This window comes from Pangasianodon hypophthalmus, chromosome 6 (assembly GCF_027358585.1).
Source record: "Pangasianodon hypophthalmus isolate fPanHyp1 chromosome 6, fPanHyp1.pri, whole genome shotgun sequence".
NCBI classification, from domain to species: domain Eukaryota; kingdom Metazoa; phylum Chordata; class Actinopteri; order Siluriformes; family Pangasiidae; genus Pangasianodon; species Pangasianodon hypophthalmus.
In genome coordinates, this window is record NC_069715.1 from 23,655,560 (window position 1) to 23,678,420 (window position 22,861).

General features: G+C 36.5%; 2 protein-coding genes across 2 annotated transcripts; one reads left to right on the top strand and one right to left on the bottom strand.

Moving 5' to 3' along the window:
* Positions 1-5,172: 5,172 nt before the first annotated feature.
* Positions 5,173-10,053, top strand: LOC113526461 (uncharacterized). Its single transcript, XM_026913507.3, has 3 exons — positions 5,173-5,279; positions 7,542-7,783; positions 7,907-10,053. The coding sequence occupies exons 2-3, from the start codon at positions 7,552-7,554 to the stop codon at positions 8,854-8,856; spliced, it is 1,182 nt and encodes a 393-aa protein (XP_026769308.3). The 5' UTR covers positions 5,173-5,279; positions 7,542-7,551; the 3' UTR covers positions 8,857-10,053.
* Positions 10,054-11,073: 1,020 nt separating this feature from the next.
* On the bottom strand, positions 11,074-21,330 carry dcun1d5 (DCN1, defective in cullin neddylation 1, domain containing 5 (S. cerevisiae)). Its single transcript, XM_026913335.3, has 12 exons — positions 21,183-21,330; positions 20,757-20,815; positions 18,318-18,373; positions 17,159-17,201; positions 16,964-17,072; positions 16,572-16,663; positions 16,347-16,417; positions 14,650-14,741; positions 14,446-14,554; positions 13,194-13,298; positions 12,690-12,792; positions 11,074-11,473 (listed from the first exon to the last, which is right to left on the bottom strand). The coding sequence occupies exons 5-12, from the start codon at positions 17,032-17,034 to the stop codon at positions 11,418-11,420; spliced, it is 699 nt and encodes a 232-aa protein (XP_026769136.1). The 5' UTR covers positions 17,035-17,072; positions 17,159-17,201; positions 18,318-18,373; positions 20,757-20,815; positions 21,183-21,330; the 3' UTR covers positions 11,074-11,417.
* Between the last annotated feature and the right edge of the window lie 1,531 nt (positions 21,331-22,861).

Below are 22,861 nucleotides of genomic sequence, written 5' to 3' on the forward strand. Positions count from 1 at the left end.
CATTTAGTCCCTCCTTTGCTGTTATAATGAGCTCCACTCTTCTGGGAAGGCTTTCCACCAGATTTTGGAGTGTGGCCGTGGGGATTTGTGCTCATTCAGCCTCAAGAGTATTAGTGAGCTCAGGCACTGGTGTAGGGCGAGGAGGCCTGGACTGCAGTCGGCGTTCCAGTTCATCCAATACAAAAATGTTCAGTGGGGTTGAGGTCAGAGCTCTGTGCAGACCACTCAAGTTCTTCTACACCAACCTAGGCAAACAATTGCTGCGTCCCAATTCGCCTACTATCCATCCTAAACAGCATCCAAGATTAGATTTAGTGTGTCCCAAATCGTAGTATGTTGAAATGTGTATCCCAACGGTACCTGGATGGTCTACTATTTCCGGTAGATTTTTAAAGTAATATTGCTCACAACTTCCTGCGTGACCCTGCTGAAAAAAACAACAGAAATCATCACAGAAATTCTAATGGCTTCCACTAAAAATACCATTACAAACCATCAGCTAACCATTAAAACCATTACCATTATTGATCTTTAATGGCATCCACTAGACATAACATGCCACCAATAGAAGGCACCAAATTACCAGTAGAGACTCACAGGGACCATTAAAACCAGTACAATTCCCATTATAACCATTAAAACCATTACAAATTCTATGAGGGTTTCTGCTGATTTTTTCAGCAGGGGAGGGAGGAGGAGTTTTGTGACAGTTTGCTTTGCCGCTTTTCTACCTCATTAAACTATCCTCTCGCATTAGTATCTCACATATCTCTCATTTATAGGTCTTCATAAAACAACACCACAAGTATTTTGTTCTATTTTGCCCTCTTTATTACTGTGACCTTATCAGAAAATGCCTCGAGCAGAAAACTATTTGATATGCTATCTTACAATCTGAAAATGCCTCCACGGAAGACTATAGGTAGCATATTTTGATAGGTTATCTTATCTTCAGAAAATGCCCATACCATTAAAACATGAGAAGTATGAATGTATAGGTGTGCGTGAAAGTGAAGTATGCAAGCACAGAAAAGATTAAAGAAAGCAAAAAATCTCTAGTACCAGTAAAACACTGACAACAAACCAGTAAATAAGCAGACATTAGGTAATACTGAGTTTATTTATCTAGCATGAGCCATGAATGCTACATTCACACTATAAGGTTGAAGTGTATAACTTTTACACACACTTTCACGAGCGTTAGAGTGACCAATGTCTTACTCTCGGGTCAGAACTAGATCATTATGACAAGGTAAAAACAAACTATTGATTGCTGGTAACAACCAAACTATCAGCAATGATACTGTATAGCAGAAGTGTCCAGTGTTATCGGCAAAGGGCCGGTGTGACTAAAAGTTTTGATTCCATTCAGTCAGGAGCCACACCTTACTGGCTCCAGATTGATTGGAATGAAAACCTGCAGCAACACTGGTGATCTAATGATTTGTCCTGCCTTATCAACCTGTCCTATCTTAGCGCACATTTATAGGTCTTTGTAAAAAAAAAAGTACTTCAAGTATTTTTACTGCAAGTATTATAAATATGTTAAACTATAGGTAGCATATTTTGATAGGCTATCCTATGATCAGAAAGTAGCATTTAAAATATATAAAGAAGCAGAACACTGGCCCTTTTGTGAGTAACACTGGACACCAATTATATAGTATAGGATTGTATAGGATGTCTTTGTATATGTAGCATTACAATTTCCCTTGTCCCCAGGGCCCAAATCTGTTCCAGCATGACAATGCCCCTATGTACAAAGCGTGATCCATGAAGACATGGTTTGCCAAAGTGGGAGTCGAAGAACTTGAGGGGCCTACACAAAGCCCTGACCTCAAACACATTGAACACCTTTGGGATGAACTGGAATGCCAACTATGCACCAGGCCTCCTTGACCGACATCAGTGTCCGACCTTGCTAATTCCCACAGCCATGTTTCCAAAATCTAGTGGAAATCCTTCCCAGAAGAGTGGGAGTTATTATAACAGCAAAGTGGGGATTAAATCTGGAATGGGATGTTCAAAAAGCACATATGGTTGTGATGTCCACAAACTTTTGGCCTACAAAAGGCAAGTTGCCGGGCTGCACATAACCGGGTATATCAACAATTAGTTGCTTTAATATTAATAACTATCTGCCCCCTTTCTAAACATTCCTGAGCATGAGTTCTCTTATCTCCTACACATTTGGTGAAGATGGGTGGAGACGCTCAGTGATACATTTCAAACTTTGTGAAGCTCAATACTGACATCTTAAGGCACATGGATCACAGCACTGTGCACAGTTCATGACATGTTTGTAGTGCATACACCGAGTTGCCATTTTGTCAGATACCATACGGGCTACAGATGCACTTCGTAGATGCAGTTATTGACAGTGTGTCACATAAACATTGTCTACTTTCTTGCCACTGTATTAAACATTCCTACCGTGTTGGTTCCTCTTGTAGGTTTCTAGTTAGAAATTATCAATTATTTTTATGCATGTTTTGTGTCAGAAGAACTTCATTAGCATTGGTGCCAGAACAGGGAGAGCTGAGGGTTCTTGGCCCCCTCATACTTAGTATAAAACACACATTAACATTATGAATAAGAATATTATTTACTGATATTTATAGGCCATTTGCATATATTGCCTGTAACAAAAGTATTTTTTAGCAGAACTATATCTTTTGCACATCTAAACCTTGACTCATAAAGGGAATTTATGCTATTTTTTTAGGCTAATTTTAGGCTAATATAATATATTAAGACACTTTTAAGAGTGAAGATGACTGGATTCATGTTAATTCATTTTAGGAAGTCCTTTTCTGACACACTGCCTTGACATTTTAGTGGCACAACATGTGTTATTCCTTCAAACAGAAGGGGACTGCATCATTGACCTTCTGGCAGGTACAGCGCCCCCTAGGAGACAAGCTTTCCCTTTGCTAACCCAGAAACTAAAGCTACTGTATATAACTCAATACAATAAACGAACCATTAAACAATAAACACTTTTTTTTTTTTTTTTTTTACACATCATTATGTAACTTGCCAGGTGGTGCAGTGATTATGAAAATGTGGCCTTTTCTGACTCCTTTAATCTCAATATCTCATTTCTCTTTTTATTATCTCATTCTATTTCTCCTAATTCTAGGAGAAACATTTGGTGACATAGTTGATACACAGATTAACCTTAAGCTAGAATCTAGTCAGAGAGTCAGCCCCAAACAAATGATATTTTCTCTACTAACTTTTCAAAGCCACAGTTAAATTAAATGTGTTAATAAATAATAAAAAGATTTTGTCTTGGCATCTGTCTCTAATGTCTAAAATTAAGCATGTTGGTGAATTGGCATCAGCCTCCACCCTGCTCCTCTGTCAGTTAAAATGTGATGTACTTTTAATCCTTTGTATAAATGACAGTAAATCATATCCAGATTTTTAGATGATTTTATTAATCAAAAATGGCACACAACTTCGAATGAATTTTGGCTTAAAAACACACATATTACAAAGTAAGAGGTAGCAGGCATAAAATAAAAGTAAAATGAAAGCTTTTTAAAATGAAATAAAGAAAGCTGTCTTTTAACTACTGTGTTATGTTAGGTCTATAGAGGGAGTCTGTAGGGGGAGTGTGGGAGAATGAGCCAACTATAACATGGAAACTTAATACCTGTTTGTGGTTACTCTCTCTCTCTCTCTCTCTCTCTCTCTCTCAGGTTAATTCAATTATTATTCAACAGTGCTTTATTGGCATGAATGTTAAATGTGGCATTATTACCAAAACAATAAGCAAAAAAAGATTGTAACATTCTTAACAGTAACTATGCTTATACAAAAGACACACACACACATTAGGTTAACATGTACAACCATAAACACAGATATATATAAATAAATAAATAAATAAATAAATAAACAGGCAAACAGAGAAATAACTAAACTAGGAATTAACTAAATAATGAGCTCAGGACTTTCGCTCTCTGTTTGTGTGTGTGTGTGTGTATTAAACATAGTGAACATAGACATACATGATTATATTATATTCAGTATCATTTTTCTTGCTCAAAAGATAAAATGGTGTGATTAATATACTAAAAGCATTCCGCGTTGAATTCAGGCAAGTACATTATGTTTGCATGAACAAAATATTTAGTTGATCAAACAAGTCTTTAAGTTTCAGTTACTTTTGGTAGTAATTGTTTTTGATGTAATATATTTTACACATGGACACATTTGAATCAAGTAAATTCATTGCATTACTTTTTCCGATATAGCCTATAATTCCACCTCGGGCCTATGTTCCTGTGAATTTTAACACACCTCTGTTTGTGTCAGACGTTTCTTCAAGAATTTCATTGTACATATCAAAGAGAGAGCTCATCCCCTTGTCATAGCTAGGAAAGCCTTGCTGTAGCCTAGCTTTGTAGCATTTCATGTGCCTGTGATTTTACATCTACATCAAAATAACAATCCGTGTATGGTTATTTTGGTCTACAGTTGTGGTGATATATTACATGGGTTCAGTGTAAATCTCTTTGTTTACAGCTTCTAACAGAGAACTTTTCAAGGTTTTGACATTTTGTTTGATTTTGAACAGCCTTTATTTATTTTTTTTTTTACAGAGAAATGTAAAATAGTAAAACAAGCAAATAATAATTAAATTACAATAAGTGACAGAAAGAAGGAAATAATAATATAAAATATGCAAACATATAATAAAATGTATGTAAAGTAGATAAAGTAGAATAATTCAAATAATATAAAAGTAATAAAAATAAAATAATAAAAAATGGCAAAACAAGCAAATAATAATAATGAAATAAATAAAAGACATCTATTTGAGCATCCAAAATATATTTCAGCTAAAATGCTCCATAACTGATTCTGAAATGTTCATGTATTTGCAGTTTAGTGGCAGCGAACAAGCATTTATTAATCCAAATACATGGGGAATAGTTATACCTACAGATACATGCAGTCTATTTTTATATCTGACATTTGGACTAATGAAAATATTGCATCAACCAGGGAAGTAGCAGCAGCTGCTCACACACAGGTGAGTCAGTTACTCTAACTAGTATTTCAGATTTCTGTAACATTATCTTTTTCCTTTGGATGGACAAAATGTTAATCTTTAAACATGGAGCACGAGATGGAACTCAAAGTGTCATGTGAGGGTTGTACTTTACTCCTCTTTTAGAAACAACACAAGCTGTGAAACACAGCAGTTAAACTTCTCCAGCAAATGGACTGTTTTAATACTGCATTCATCTGATTGCACGAAAGAGGTAGGAATCGGTATCAAATTAGTGCACAGGTATTATTAACTATAACTGAGGCTAATCAAATGTATTTTACACTGCGGATGGATAGATAGATAGATAGATAGATAGATAGATAGATAGATAGATAGATAGACTTATTTGACAATATGATACACATATAAGACTGCATGCATAGAAATCATATAAGTATTTAAAATTGTCGATTATAAAACACAGTAAAGCCCAAGGCTTATTTCCATTGTGGTCGTCTAAAAGATGTCAGATGGCAGCTTATAAAAACTGCTCTTGTAAAAAGTGTCTAAATCTTTATCTTTCTATCATTAGTAATGTTTTGTTTTGAACAATAAATGAAACAGACACACTTATCAAAACTCAAATTTTTTTCAGCGCTCCTGAAATCTCATATTTTCTTTGTCTTCAGAGCCACATTGTCCACCAAATTCGGTAACATTAATGTAGGCCTGTACCAAAATTTTGAGAAAGGTAACGAGTGATAGATCATGAATTGATTTAATAGTTGGCCTTATTAACATTCACTTTTAAAACATTTTTAAAAGTTTTATAACATGTCTGAGGTCATAAATGACCCATGACCTTTACGTGGGACACCTATGTGCAATATCAAGTGCCAACCAAATGCATGAGTTACCATTTTATCAGTTAAACCTACCATATAGGTTTCCTTGTAAGTATACAATTACTAAACTGTAGTCCATATTGCTCAGTACAATTTGTCAGCTTTTTTTTCCATTTGTCCATTTTTGCACATTGACCAGTATTTATTTGGGTGGCGGATGATTCTCAGCACTGTCAAGTTTGGTGTAGTTGTGTGTGTGGTGCTGGTACACATGGTACACTTGTATCATGTGTATTTTCTTACAAACAAGTACGTGCCCTTTTATATTTTTAATATAAAAAAATATAAAAATAATTATATAAATTATATAATTATATAAATATAAAATATAAAAAAAAAAAAATATATATATATATATATATATAGAAATATTTTTAAACAATGCAAACGAATTGTCATTCTTGAAAAACTTTGGCCTCCGAAAAATTATTTGCTATTGTTGCTGCCAACAGGGGACATGATGGCTTAGTGGTTAGCACGTCTGCATCGCACCTCTGGAATTGGGGGGTTTGAATCCTGCCTCCACCCTGTGTGCGTGGAGTTTACATTTTCTACCCTTGTTTCGGGGAGGTTCCTCCAGGTACTCCGGTTTCCTCCCCAGTCCAAAGACATGCGTTGTAGGCTGATTGGCATTTCCAAATTGTCCGTAGTGTGTAAGTGTGTGATTGTGCCCTCTGATGAGTTGGCACCCCGTCCAGGGTGTCCCCCACCTTGTGTCCCGAGGTTGCATACGTGTAAAATTCCTTATCATGTGTAAACCAATGAAGTTTTCAACACAAAAAGATCCAGATGGTTGTTGACCTGCACAAATCAGATAATGGATATAAAAAACACAAGCAGTAAAAAAAAAAACATTAAGCACAATTAGGGAGATAATTAAGTTTTATATGTCTGAAACAGCTGGATATTTGGTAGGAGTCGAACCCCTCCACACAGTGAGAAGAATGATGAAGGAGGGGGAAAAAGAGCCCACAGTTTATTCCACAGTTTACTTAGTTTTTATGGTAGTCGAGTTTCAAAATCAACTGTTCCATAACTGTTTGACAGTACTGTAACAGTACTGTCATAAGAACAAGCTGTTTGGAAGTGTTCCAAGAAAGAAGCTCCTCCTGAGAGCATCACACAAAATGCAGCATCTGAACCACCAGCTGTCATTTCAACTACAGTTGGCATTGTGTGCTGTGGTTAGAGGAAACCAAAAAAATCAAAATCTTTTTGCCTAAAAGGGAACTGTACACAAGTAAAGGCACTTGATACTCACCGTAAAATGTGGAGTTGGATCAGTGATGCTTTGGAGCTGTTTTGTGACTGGTGTTTCAGGGTGTTGTGTAGATTATGAATCTTACTAAGTACCAGGATATTTCAGCTCAGAATCCTGGTTACATCTGCCAGGAGGTTAAGACATGGCTATAGATAGAGTTTTCAACAAGATGATGAGCTAAATAATTGCAAATAACATAGAAAATGTTAAAGAAACACAAAACAATGTTTTGCAATGACCATCTCAGTACAAAGTGACCTATATAGTAGGTGATCCCAATAAACTAGCCGATGGCCAAAGGGAGGTGTGCCTAATAAACTGACAGTTCAGTGTATAACTCACATGATTGTATTGAATCTCTGTCTAGATTTGAAACAATGAAACTGAGGCAGCTAATGAGGCTACTTCTGTTTTGGAGTACACTTTATCTTCAAACACCTGATGGATCTGCTGTTACGGTGACCCATGATTTAAGTGAGACAAACTCCAAAATGAGTCTGGAGATTCTGGAGGAAAAACGGAGCCCATTACAAATCAAGCCTAAAATCACAGTCAATGTCATTCCGGGAAATGCTACAGAGCTACAATGTAGGAATGAGACTAGCGAAGGTAAACACTACATTCACATATTCTGTCTTAGTTTATTGCTAAGCACGAGTTACAGACGTTTTTAAAAAATGTTTAAAATATTCTTCTAAGCTGTAAATGTGTTCCTGTTCATCTATTGTGTAGGATTGGTTATGTGGTGGCAGACCCCCTTTGGATCATTTGGAGAAAGATACAAGTTCAGCACTAAGGACCCGATAGAGATGAGTAATGGGAATTTGAGGATCTCAAAGGCTACGTTAAGTCACACTGGACTCTACAGTTGCCACCTTGTGGATAGTAGAAGCACAACAGTCATTCCATATAGAGTAAATGTACTGAACAAAAACACACACGAGACAAGAACGAGGATAAGAACAGCCAGAGAGGCCGAGACATCTACCATGCAATACTCAGACACTCACTTCGCAGCAGCTGTGTCATCCTCAGTGTTGGTCACCTTTATAGGGGCGTTTACACTCGGTGCATTCAGCCAACCCTACGTCATTAAGTGTCTACAAAGAACAAGGGCCAGGATGTGTCCTAACAAAAGCAGCCACAGAGAGACTACGAGAGTCGGTAGTCATAGACTCGGGACTGTGTTTTTCCGCAGAAACCCAAACTCTGTAGAAGACACTGTAGAATTTGCGCCAGAGTCCTCAGCATCCGCCAAGGCTCCTTCTAACATCAAGACAAACCAAGAGAACCAAGATGGAGCTCATCTGGAGCGTGACTCAGTAAGCAGCGATGTTGAAAATGGCATAGACAGCACATCAAATGGAGACGCTGTTGATGGATCAGATCAACCGAAAGACCAAGCAGGAGATGAACAGAAAGCCGAACTGGGATCAGAGACGATCATGCGCCAAAAGCCCAAACGAGTCAGTAGAGTTATTAAACTCTACAACTACGATGAAGATGGAAACAAATACAGTCACATTAAAGAACCTGAAGACAACCCTATACCCAGACAGAGAGTGACGTCACTTACTCGGCTCCAAAGCATCATGAGCGAGGTGGAATCACCAGATTTCTCCACCAGCAGAGACTCAACCAGAGACTCAACCGAACCAGATGAAGCTCTCAGCATGACTTAGACATTTAAACACCCAATTTGGACAATTTTAAAAGAAAAGTTAATACATACTCATTGCCATGCTTTAAGATATATTTCAGCAAAAGTCTCATTGATACAAGTTTCCACCAATCACAGATATGCAGAAACATGGTGGTGTCCAGTGTTTGCTTTAGTGGAACACTGGAACTAAGCTTAATGTGGATAACAGGCGATGGAAGTCTCTCTCATCCAACATGCAGTAAGTCAGTGCTCTAGACCACACGAGCAGGTCTGGCTAACATTAATGAAGAATTGAGGTTGACATGTTTACAGAAATGATTTTGGGTAATGTCATCTGAAGGACGTATACGAAGGCCTGCGCACGTAGCAGGAAAATAGAAACGTCACATTTTCTGTGATATACCTCTAGACAAGTACCAATATACAATTTTCATATCATTATGACATACAGTATATATCACCTGCCTAACCACTTACCATATCAAATATTATATAATAACTAAAATTTAAAATGATAAATAATTTTTTAATGATTTTATGTATTTAAAAAAATATTCAGGGTAAACGCTTTGTTAGTCATGTTCTTAAAATTGTCTTAAAAATTTCTTTAAGGCCCTGCTGGCATAAAATTTCCAAGAGTGAACTTAAGTAAACAGAGTAAACAGGCTGTAAATATGCTGCTTCTTGAAATGAATCATTTGAAGTGTCTATAACAATAATATGTGCTGAGTACTGTGTTATATGATACACTGCCAGGGTGTTCAAAAATTTTTGTATTAACACACTTGGTTAAACCTCAAGAAATGGGTTCAAGTTTAAAACTCTAGAATTTGAAACTTTAAGTAAGAAACAGATCCTAAGAAACGATTGTGACATTTTATTTCAGTGAAAGAAGAATCTAGGTCTAACTGTAATGGCCAATTTGGATCACTCCAGTTAGGCACTTGTAGCAAAGAACATATATTTGTCTAGTATAAACTCCTTAATGTATGTTAATGTACAGTTTTCCAGTAACTGCTTGACCAAACAAGTGCACTCACTTTTAATAAAGAACTCATTTTAGAATCTCAGAATCTCAGAGCAGACAATGAATAAGTCCCTAAATACAAGATTTAGCTAATTGGTGGAACATTTGTTTTATTTTTCTTAATTAATTCATGGGTAATATATATTACCAATAGTGGGTAAACTATAATAAAATGTTGAGAAATTTTGAGTGTGTATCTGTTCTGATTTTCTGTAAAGCTGGTCTATGATCAAAGAATTCTGAACTGAGGTTCAGCTTAAATCGATAACACATTCTGGAGCATCATGTGATTTTCTTCTACAAAAAGAAATATACTGTATAATGCAGCAACATGAAGGATTCAAAAGAATCTATTCTCTATATAAGATTTCACTAAACACACTAATTTGTAAGGAATAAAACACCTGGGTGTGTACTGTTTAGAGGAAAATAATCAATGATGGAGTGGTGTGTTGTGAAGTGGAGTTACACCGAAGTTGCTCATTTTCCAATAACAGCATGTACCAAGGTGTTTTATTCCTCTTATACTGCAGCAATTTGCCAACAACTACAAATTTTAATTTATTACTGAATGACCTGCAATACTTTTATAGATACATATAACATTGTGGAACATCTGTGAGACAAGTTCCTGCTATCACTTACGTTATATCAGCTATAAGCTACTGTCCCCTCACCAGTCTCTCTTATATTCTCTCTCCTGAAGTTAACAGCCTAAGGAAAAAGAAATGCAGCTTATCACCAAGAAACCAGAAAGCACAAAGTCCTCCATCCTGAACACTCTCCTGTGGCAGAAAACTGTCCATTACAAAGTGCAAACACTGGAGACTCCTTTAATAAACGTTAAATAAATTTCTCCGTATAGAAAACTCCATTATATCTCAACAATTAGATGTTTTTCTTTGTTATAAAACGTTTTCTAATCTGCTAGACTTTAGATTAGACTGTGATTATGTGGCACATCCACCAGGCAAGTTGATCTGGATGAGATGTTAGTACAGAAACAATAATGTATTAGATGGAGTGCATTAATAAAAACCTGGGATTTGAATTACACTACTGTCACTACTGTCAGAGCTGCTGTCATGGAAAATTTATCAATACTGTCTGACCAATCAGAATCAAGAATTTGACAGGATTGTCAATAATTAATAAACACTGTTGTGTTTTTGAGCATGCTGCAAATACATAACCAAGGAAAAACAGTAATTTCATACAGTTCCTTTATTTTCCTTTGAAAACACTATAAACAAAAATATTACATAAACAGATGACTTCCCTCCACCAGACCGAACAACACTGGCAATGAAACTGCTGTGAAAGATGCAACACATTTAAAGCAGTTCCCTCCATTTCAGACATTTTCCTTTTCAAGTTAAATTAACACTGTAAGTCTCTGGGCTCTGATGGGTCCACAAGAAGCATGACGACTTTCCTGTGAAGGTGTGCAATTGATTCTCTGGACTATTTAGGGTGGAGGGATGGCGTCCATTGATGTGCTTTTGCCCTTAAATTTCTTTGCCCTTAAATTTTACACGCATGACCATGTGGTGCTATAATGTCAGTCTGGCTTTATACCATTCCACAAACTCGTCCAGCATCACCGGCCCTGTGGAGGACAGAGGAGACGGGGTTAGCACGAGAGTGGCTGAGAAACAAAACAAATAGTAAAATACCTGCGCTGAAATGTTTCTAATTTTTCAAAATTCTTCTCTTATTTGCTAAATAACAGATTATATATTTGTCTGGCTGCTTACCAAGAGCTCACTAATGTGTTTCTGTGTAAGGAATAAAACACAATGGGGTGTGCTATTATTGAAAAATAATCAGGGATGGCATGGTGCGATGCAGCCCGAGATGAAGCCAAGATGATTACTTTATTATTATTTTACCCATAACAGCACACTTTGAAGTGTTTTATTCCTCTTATACCACAACAATTTGTCTATGATTAACTTTTTTTACATTTTAGAGTTACATTTAACATTGCAGAATGCTCATGACCAAGTCAGTTCCTGTCGTTTCCTGAATAGCCCCTCTTTTTTCTCTCAAAGTTAATTAAAAAAAAAAAAAAAAAAAAAACACCACAGCTTGTCATGTTATAGAGAAATCAGAAAGCGTAAACTCCTCTGTCCTTAAGACTTTCTCCATGGTGGAAAACTTACTAACATCTACAAACCAAGTGCTTCAACACATCAGTGTGTCTCTTTGTTAAATTACACGTTTTAATCATTTATTATTATTAGATTAGATAGTCTTAGTTTATGTGGAGCGTCAGGCTTACAAGTCCCTGAGAATAAGCAGTAGAAATGGTAAAATATTAGAACAAGTCAGATTCAGGTATTGAACAGAGATTTGGTATATTTTACCACACATCAACACCATAATACATATTTACACACAGTAATATAATATCACACATCATAATATATACTTACATTGTCACAGAATTATCTGATTTCTGATAAATGTTAGATAATTGTTAAACAGACTTAAAATGGTTGATCGAGCCTTCAATATTTAACTACAAGAAGGTCATTTCATTATCATTTCTCTAATTTATACATCTATAAAAATATGGGCCACCCAATTTAAAAATCGTATCACGTATTGAAAGTAACACGCCATACCTGGAAATGTCATCTAGATCATTATACCATAAGTCACAGTATAACCACTTCATTTCTTTATAGGTATACTGCTGTGCTATGACCATAGTTCAATTTTATGGCCTAGGAGATGACAACATGTGACGCTACACTAAAGGAACTCAAGTGACCACAAAAGAACCGAATGATTACAGTACATTAACACTTCAGACTTACAAGCTCCGTCCTCGTCGTAGTTACTGAGGTCTGAGTTAACAGTGCGGCTGAACTCTAAGACGTTGTACCACTGATCCTTGTTCATAACCTTATACTTAGATTGCTAAAAGGAGAAAGGAAGAGAAAACACGAGTGTGATGTACCATACTTGGACTACAATTCTGCATGCTTGGAATAAAAGCTAACACCACAGCACCAAAAATATAGTCTGAAAGAAAAAAAAAATACAGGTAGGTTTCAAGAGTTATTTCAGCTTGTCTTTTTAATTACAAGTGTGATAACTACTGCATTGTGATTTCACTTTCAGCGTTGCTTGGTTTTAAAGTTTGCAATTATGTTGTGAAACTTGACAGATGCATCATTAAGCTAAAGGAAACTTAGCTGACGTACAGCTAAAAAGATAGAAAATAGCTTGCCGCCAGTAAAATATGGTAATGTGTATGCTCTACATACCACCATAATAACCCGTTCCATAATAAAGATTATAAATAAACACACACCAACCTCCAAAAACTGGTGAAACACAGGAAACAGGGGCCACGTTCTTCCAAGAAGCAGCGCCAACATTGACTTTGCAGTGTCCATGTCTAGACTACGCTGGTCTTTATCCTAGTGATACACAACAGACATGATGGATAAAGATTCTGTTAGATCTTGAAGGATTGTATCTGTGTCTACGCTCGTATCTGACTATTTAATAAATAATAAACATGGCCACAACTGCAAGCAAATCTCAAAGTGGGAGGGGGGGAAAAAAGAAAAAGAAAAAAAAAAAAAAAAAAAAAAAAAAAAAGGACAGTCTTCCCATTATTATAGATTCTAATACAAATCAAATATGATCAAATTTGCCTAACATTTTTGTAAAATTTTTCAATATTATCAAGATATTGTATTTTAAAAAAAGGCTACGTGTTCAAAGAAACTTAATTGTTCTTAGTAACATCGTTCTTTATTTGGAATTTATTAAATTAAGCACATAGATAAAGATGGATAGCTACAGATGAATGCCAAATTTCAGTAAAAAAAAAAACCCATCATAAATGCCACCACGAGCCACTAGAACAGCTTCAACACACCTTGGAATAGCAGTATGTAAAATGCAAGTGCATGCAGTGTGAGGTGGTTTTTAAAGACCACAAAAACAATTTGCTTATATAATAAGTAGCCAAACAGAGCCAACAGACTGAATATGGAAAAAAGTTTAATGTCTTTTCGCACCGAGTTGTGAACGTAACTGATCCAAACCCCAGCCATGTGCTCTCTTGCCTAGTTAATAAAAAGCTGCTACTGCCCCTAGAGGCTTCACAATAGTATACATACAAGACTAGCCGAATGTAAAAATCCACAGTGACAATTTTTCATACACGAAATCATCGATTATTCAGACTAATCATTGCAGCCCTGGTTGAAAATATTCAGTACTGCACCCTGGACTGATGAACCGTTGACTAAAGCGCTCCTCTGCTGCGTCAGTGTTCTGCACAGTGGATAAGTCATGTTGGCAAAACTGAGTCCAGTTTATCTCTCGTCCTCCTTTCTATTAAAGCCTCTAGACAGTCCTTTGTCTCACTACATACTCTGGCTTGCTGACAGTTTTTTTCCCCACCTTGTTCACATCCTTCTTTTTCATGTTGCTGCTACTGTGGACTGCTGGAACTAAGCCCAGAAGTTTGGTGCACACATTAAATGAATCCATCATTCATCACTGATGACCAGTGCATGCCTAAAACAAACATAAAAACAAAAAAAATCTCACCCTGGCAAAGTCAAAGGCGTATCTGTATATGTTCCTGAACACGGCTGCGTCGTTCAGCTGAGAACGCAAATAGTCGAGTTTGCCTTGTAACCGTTCTGTGCAATCACACCTGTTTCAGAGAAAAGGGAAGTTAAACGTTAAAATGCTGAAGAGCCAGACGCACTCACAGCTTCACCAGAACACCACTGATGGGGATTCGCTTACTGCAGTGACGTCATTCCCTTCAGCCACTCTTCTTTTGTGAAAAATCCCATATTTGGTGCTTCTAGTTTCCAGGCTAAGACTAACATGATAATCTAGAGGAGAGACACAAAAAAGAACATTTTAGAAATGTTAAGTGGCTAAATATCAGGTTCTCAGAGCAAGGCAGACGGTAGTTAGAAAACAAAACGCACTGATTACACACACAATGGGCCTCATTTATCAAGCTAGATACGAATGGATTTATTTGTAAATCATTCACAAGTGCACTTACATGACAAATACAGTATTCATGAAAATCCAGTTACATTTATGTATAAGGAGACTCACTAATGTGAACCTCGACTGACTGTCTTCGAATCGTATAACTGGCGATGACTTACTACAAGTTACGACTAGCCATTAAATTAGGACAAAAGTAATGGAAGAGTTAGTGTGTGTCTAAAGCAGCTGAGGCTCATTACCGGAAGATTTAGTACACACACTAGGAGGCGCTTGCGAAATGTAAATCAGCTGTGTGGTGAATCATCTCTGAACTTTAAGGCGATTGGCATTTATCAACATACACATGAGAGTGCAAAGAAAGTCTCTGTAATAAACTTTACCCCACAATGCTGACTCCCAATGGTTGTGTTCAAAATGGTGTACTGAGTGTAAAGCAGTTTAAAGCAGTATGTACTACACAGTACACAGTAAACAACAAGTATTTCCTTTATACCAAAGACACGGTACTACTCAGACTGAATTTTCAAGAATACAGTCATTTTCATAATTCTAGGAACTGCACATCTCTCGTACACCAAATAACAATTGTTACATACTACATAACATACTGCATACTATATATGAGTATAGAGTATACAGTGTACATTACTCATGTATGTAATTTTGAACACTGTCAGCATTCAGGACTGAGCCAGAAAACCAGGGATGTACTACAAGATATTTAGCTTGAATCTAATTTCTGAAATCAGAAGCAAATTCGATCGGATCAATACGGACAGCTGCCGCAGGTGATCAGAGGGTAACTGTGAAACGGATATCTGAACACATTTTTTCGCAACGTAACATTTCCGAGATAAACGGCATATTCAAGCAGGCGGGTTTATCCAGCAGAATTTGAAAAGTGGCCTGCAGGCGACTGTGGAGAACTACACTTGAGGAGTGTTTTGCTACATTTTTGTGGAGCAAAATATGGGGTGAGGCCACATTTATTTGAGCCTGTACATCCAACCAGTCCAGACTCGAATGCAAAGGCAAAAGTTTGGGACATAAAATAATTGGTCATTATATGTTTATCATTTCACTCACAATTCTACAATTTTGTATTTTAAATGATTAGTACAGATAAAGATTGTACAATCTGATTAAAAATATGAGCTAACAAAGCAAAAAGGTCAGCTTTAATTTCATAATTTCATCCCATTTTAGAATAATCGAATGCCTTGTAATATTTTATAAAAACATATTCGATTGAAGTTCTTGTTGTCTGAGACTGCTGGTGACAGATACAGAAAAATTATTGAAGAACCACTGTGATAGAGTACAAGCCCAACTGTGCCTTACAAATAAAAAGACAAAAAAAAAAAAAAGAATTCAGGATGCTCTGTTTTTTTTCCACATTCAGGTTTTCCAAACCTCTGTAGTAAATTCTTTAGGCACTGTGGTTGTGAAAATCAACAAACTGAGAAAACACTCACGTTCTCTGGTTCAACGCCTATATCCTCACAGAACTTCTCCATGCCCTCGGGTCCCACCACATCATCCGGCCCTGATGGGAGCAAGAAGACGATGCACGGATTATGCAAAATTCCACATCAGGACAGAAAACCGACTTTATCGTTACGTTATGACATGATGAGCTTATTAGGCAATACTGTCAGTCAGCATGAAAGTCTTTAGGCAAATGCAGAAAAAAGGCATACCTGCATACTCGTAAAACCACGCAAGGCACTTCTTGCTGGAGAACTGATCTTCGGGGTTTATCAATCTCCCAGGAGTCTGTGTCCTACAGTAACTGGAAAGAGTGAATTACTACATTAAACTTGCTCTGTCATGTAATTCTATACCTAGAACCTAATCAAAGAAACACACAAACTAACAGAAAGCTGAGAGAAATAGCAGTAGGAGCTTAACGTTTAATTCCAGAAGGTTGTAAGTTCAAATCCCATAAGCGTTGTGACTGTAAAAACACTCAAATCTTCAGCACTACACTTGGAATGGATCGTTTCTAAGTTGGTTTGGATAAGAATACACAATCTAGGTACACATCCAGCAGGCTGATGGAGGAGGAAAGCTCTTTGGGGCGGCGGCCTACCTGGTAATTTTGCACTTCCGGATGCTGGGGTCTTCAGAACCAGAGGACTTTCTTTTCTTTTTTACAGGCATAACGGGGTTTCCAAAAGGTTGATTTAGCCTTGCAGAATCTGAAAAATAAAAACATAATACTGCTCAAAGTGGACATTAACTCTTAAACGATATGTCCTAAACAAAAACTGGAAGCCTGTTATACCTGTGTACACCCGGTCACTTTGTCCATTCAAGTCGACAAGATTCTTGAGAGAGAAAAAAAAAAAACAGCATCAGAAATTCAGTTAGGTTGCAACTGAGGGGGGAAAAAAAAAAAAAGGATGAGCCAAGTTTAAACAGCTGAATGACTTTTTGTGCTTAGGTCTTGGCTCAATTAATTTAATTTGGACCACTTTATAACAATACAGTGAAATGGAAAATGGTGACTATACACTGATACACAGTGTCTACCCTCACATTAATTATTGTTTAATTCCATTTTTTTTACTGATTGAATCTCTACATTGTTTTGATGATATACTGAAGGCTAAGAGAGATCCACCACACTACCGATGATCGGCTATATTAATTTCATCCTCATTAAAATCAGGAATCTGTAAATAAACTAGAGCTGGGTTTTATCTAAAAAGACTTACAAGGATATCCTTTTAAAAAAAAAAAAAAAAAAAAAGTCATGATAACTGATTACATCACCTCACCCCCCCCCCAGCACCATGTGTAAGCCGTTTTCCAGCAGGGTTGTCATGGCAACCTGTTTCTCACTGATCATGCTGGTTTCCTGCTCTCGCCCTCGTACACCACATATTGCAAATGCTGAGAATTTAAACCAGTATATATAAGCTTCTTCGATCTAAACATGTCCACGGTCAGATCGCATCATCCTCCTCCTCACACGGGGGGCTGTGATCGCTCGTTATTGGTGGAAATACCCAGCCTGAGCTGACAGCAGAGAAGAAGCTGATGACAAAGTATACGACTAAAGAATTTTCATTTTGTGATACTTTATTCATCAACAAGTTAAAATTAGAGATGGCATCATAATCAGAGATTATCAAGGGGGACAAATCTCCAATCTTGATCCGAATTTGATCTGATACAGAATCTTTAGTAAAAAATTCAATGCATTGTGAAGTCACAAACTTCACCAAGATCTGATTTAAATATTTTGAAGTTAAGACTGCGTAAATATTTTCCACTATGCACCAAGCTTTATTTTTCAGCACCTTCAGATTGATGTGTTTTTACACCACTAATGATATCAAAAACTATAGTTTAGATCTAGTAGTACAGTTCAATAATTACAGAAACGTGAACACCACACACTGTTCAATAAATAATCTCAAGACCAACAAGTGACTTACAAGTCTATCCAGTGTTTGAGACACGTTCTTAATGTCCTCCAGTCCGTACCGTTGTCCTTAAGAATAAAACAAAGGCTTTTGTTACACATATTACGAATAACACATTAACATCCTACGGGCCTTTGTACCACACATTAACCTCGGACAGTAATGTTAATCGAGACCAAACACAAAGTTATACTTGTGTTTAAAAAAGGAAAAATGTAAAGGATGTTATTATAAATTTAAAAGAATGTTAAGCTGAAGTGCTTACATCATGTTACAGATTTCACAATACTCCTATTCCTAAATCTGACATTTCAATTTCGTCTTTGTGTTAACTGCAACATCTCAGAAATGTTTGAAATGAGGATTTCATTAGTCACTGATTAAATCAGAGCTCATGATTTCTGGATACTCACTGAAAATGTTGTTAGCAGATAAATCATCTCGCAACGATTTCATTTGTTTACAGTTCATTAGGAAACAACGCAATGGGTCATAAACTCTCAAATGTCACCTCTTATTTGGGCAGGATTCCTTGAAATTGTGAGCATTGCTTAGAAGTACAAGAACACTAAGATTACAAAACAAATCTGTGATTGTGTGTTAATTACAGACTCAGTTTTTGATTATAACTTAGTGCTTATCTTTCAGTGAACAAGATAAATAATATATTACATTCTATATTACATAGACAATTTACACTATAAATAAGCCTCATATATGAGAAGCCTCAATCTGAAAAATGTTGGGCTGTTTTTTTGTGAATGTAGCACCTTACTATTACTGTAGTATTGTACTCATACTCTAGCTTTGTACATTCACTGTAGTATTGTAGTATTACTGTAATGCTGTACTATTACTGTTACTGTAGCTTTATAAGATCACTATAGTGTTGTACTATTACTTTAGTATTGTACTGTTACTGTAAGTTTATAGGTCACTGTAGTATTATAGTGTTACTGTAGCTTTATAAGTTCACTATAGTACTGTACTGTTATTGTAAGTTTACAGGTCACTTCAGTATTGTACTATTACTGTAATGTTGTACTATTACTGTTACTGTAGCTTTATAAGATCACTATAGTATTGTACTGTTATTGTAAGTTTATAGGTCACTGTAGTATTATAGTGTTACTGTAGCTTTATAAGTTCACTATAGTATTGTACTGTTATTGTAAGTTTATAGGTCACTTCAGTATTGTACTATTACTGTAACACTGTACTACTATATTATTACAGTAGTATTGAGCTATTTCTGTAGTACTGTATGTTTCTCTTTTGTTATTCGATGGAAGATGATGTCTCCAAAGTTTTATACACGATTGTTTGGAAATCTTGTAATCCATAATCAAAGACAAAATGTGATCCGCTATCACTAATAAATCTTAGTCCAGTTCTAAAAATCAGTAGAAAACAACAACCATGAAACTAAACGTCAGGTTTGTGACAATCCTTCTGTTACCATGTATTAGACACAGTCTAATACACAGGCCACTGCGATGAGTTCATTTCACTGCCGGATTAAATACAGAGATGCTGCTGATCACTGAGGGAACAAATCTATGGAGTTAATTCTGTGCCAAAAGTATAAAAAAAAAACAAATAAAACCGAATAAAAAACAAAACAAACAAAAAAACAAAACAAAAAAATCCACAAGCAAAATATTAATTATCAAAATGTAAAAAAATATATTGAAAATGCAAGTAATTAGAATCAAATCAAAACTATTTATCAAAAACATGCCTACTCATTCACACTCTCATGAGCGGATTTTGCTGACGCAGCTCTTTTACTTCTGGAGTCACTCTTCTGCTTCTGACTTTTGGCACATTTTCAGGAGGGGCTGATTTCTTAGAAGAAGGCGGCATTCATCTTAAATCTCTCCTGGTCAGCTGATTTTGGAGTGGGAGGGGCTCTAAAACTTAACCACGCCCCCTCTATTATATTATATTATTACATTAGAAGAAGGTGTTCATCTTACATCTCTATTAGTCAGCTGATTTTGGAGTGGGAGGGGCTCTAAAAGTTAACCACGCCCCCTCTATTATATTACATTACATTACTCATATTACAAAACTAATGAGTAGTAACTGAATTGGTTGTAGATACATTCAGGTATATTTATCACGCAAGTGCCTTCATTCCAGCTGAGCAGCAGATTAAACAGCTAACATTAGCTAGGTCACCTGTCGGAGTGGGCGTGGCTAACTGTCAGAGCACCGCCCACTCCTCAATCAGCTGACCAATAGTAAACTGCATCAACAAAATCCACAAATGGGAAAAAAATGGGAAAAGAAAAATGAGTGTGAATGAGTAGTCATCTTTTTAAAAAAAGTTATTTTGATTTGATTCGCTAAAATATTGCATTTACTTTTTTTTTTTACATTTTGATCATTAATATTTTGCTATTATTTGAAACTTTTGGCACAAAATGAACTCTATACAAATCTCACCTCAGGTTTAGGACACTCTCCTCTTCACTGTTCAGCTCAAATCCCTGAGTGTCGTGTTTCTAATAAAAAAAAAAAAAACAGAAATATACAAAAAATAATCAGCCAACATTTATAAATACAACCTTAAAAAACGAAGGCAGTTAATACTCTTGTCGTGTCCTAAGATGTGGAGTATTATTCTATATAAAACAGATTACTAAGTAAACAGAGTGAATATACAGATAATAACATAAACAGATAAACGTAGCTAATGCCTAACTGGGTATTTTTGCTAGCTAGCTAAACTTAGCAAACTGGCTAACCTAGCTAGAATGCCGGGTGGTGAATAAAGCTAACGCCGGTCACAAATGACAAGAAAAACATCACACTAAAGCTGGGCTTGGCATTAATAAGAACACTGTTATTATAGTAAATTATTCCTCAAACCTGAAAACTCCGCGTCCAGAGACTCTGGTGTAAATAAAGACGCCAGGAGCCGAGCTGCCTCTTCACAACAGGACAATCGCAGGCTGAGTGAAGAGAACTGTGAAACTAGCCCCCATAATGAGAATGACTTCCGGTCGCGGTGAGGCAAATATTTCAAAATAAAAGCCCGAACAAACGTAATTGGCATATATTTCAAAATAAAAGCTCGAACAAATATATTTTGTCAAAAGACAAGGTACAAATACGACAAAAGTGTAAGGGGTTAGCACTGTTGCCTCACACCTCTGGGGTTGGGAGTCCGATTCCCATCCACACTGTGTGTGTGGTGTTTGCATGTTCTCCCCGTGCTTCAGGGGTTTCCTCTGGGTACTTCGGTTTCCTCCCCCAGTCCAAAGACATGTTGTAGGCTGATTGGCATCTCTAAATTGACCGTAGTGTGTGAATGTGTGTTTGATTGTGTCCTGCAATGGGTTGGCACCCTGTCCAGGGTGTCCTCTGCCTTGTGCCATGCCTGGGTAGACTCCAGGCTCCCTGTGACCCCATGTAGGATGGGCAGTACAGAGAATGGCTGGATGGAATCTTCCCCAAACTGTTACCACAACACTGGACACACACACTTGTATAGGATGTCTTTGTATGCTGTAGTATTATAATTTCTCTTCACTGGAACTAAGGAGGCCCAACATGTTTCACCATGAAGTACACTGTGAAGCTTCCTGCATTCTCCATCTAATCCATTGCTGTGTTGAAAACATGGATGGAGTTTATATGAATGTCTTAGCTTTATCACTCTAAAATCTTTTCACAAATATGTATGATCATTGCAGGCTGCAGGAAAAGTGGAAAGAAGATGAATGAATGAATGTCATCACAGTGAACAGGGCTGCAGAGCGTTATTCGCTATGCAAATTCAGTGAGGTCAAGAAACCAAAACACAGTACTACCTACACCAATAGATCTGTCAGAACAACCTTGCCGACACATAGAGCTTCCTAAACTGGCTGGTACTCAGGCACCTTCATGCCTGGAAGTTTTGGCACTTGGTGGAGTTTCCACACAGACACCACTGGTATCCAGAGTGCCTCTCAACAGGCAATCAAATCGCTGATGAATTGATGGCACAGAATAAGTCCTCTACAGTGATGACATTTTCTGGATGTGAGACAGCTGGTCCTGGTAGAAGGTGCACAGATGGTCTACAAACCTGGACCATGACTGGAGTGTTGACATGAATCATGGTACAATTAGTTTAAAAAATTGGGGGTGAGTGGTGTATTTTAATTCAAATTTCTACAATGAAAATTTAATTACACTGTTATTCATATAACAGATACACATATAAAGCATACAGACTACAGTTCCCAAACTGCACACTAAAACTACAGAATGAATATATATATATATATATATATATATAAAATAATAAAAATATATATATATATATATATATATATATATATATATATATATATATATATATATATATATATATATATATATATATATATATATATATAGCCTATATAATGGGTTGTATGACTATTCATTTTTACTAGTTGACCAGCAGGCCTAATTCAAAGAAGTATTAGTCGACTAGCTGTCTATTCCACAGTTAAGGCAAAAATCAATAGAATACTTCAAAAAAAATTACTCACAAAAATACTGATGTATGACGGCCA

Bases quoted from the DNA above. Each gene is read 5' to 3' on its own strand.
- LOC113526461 (XM_026913507.3), top strand. From the start codon at position 7,552: ATGAAACTGAGGCAGCTAATGAGGCTACTTCTGTTTTGGAGTACACTT. The intron at 7,784-7,906 runs GTAAACACTACA...TCTATTGTGTAG, and splicing joins TAGGAATGAGACTAGCGAAG to GATTGGTTATGTGGTGGCAG.
- dcun1d5 (XM_026913335.3), bottom strand. From the start codon at position 17,034: ATGCCTGTAAAAAAGAAAAGAAAGTCCTCTGGTTCTGAAGACCCCAGC. The intron at 14,742-16,346 runs GTGAGTGTTTTC...TCTCTCCTCTAG, and splicing joins TAGGCGTTGAACCAGAGAAC to ATTATCATGTTAGTCTTAGC. The intron at 12,793-13,193 runs GTTGGTGTGTGT...TTCTCCTTTTAG, and splicing joins TGTTTCACCAGTTTTTGGAG to CAATCTAAGTATAAGGTTAT.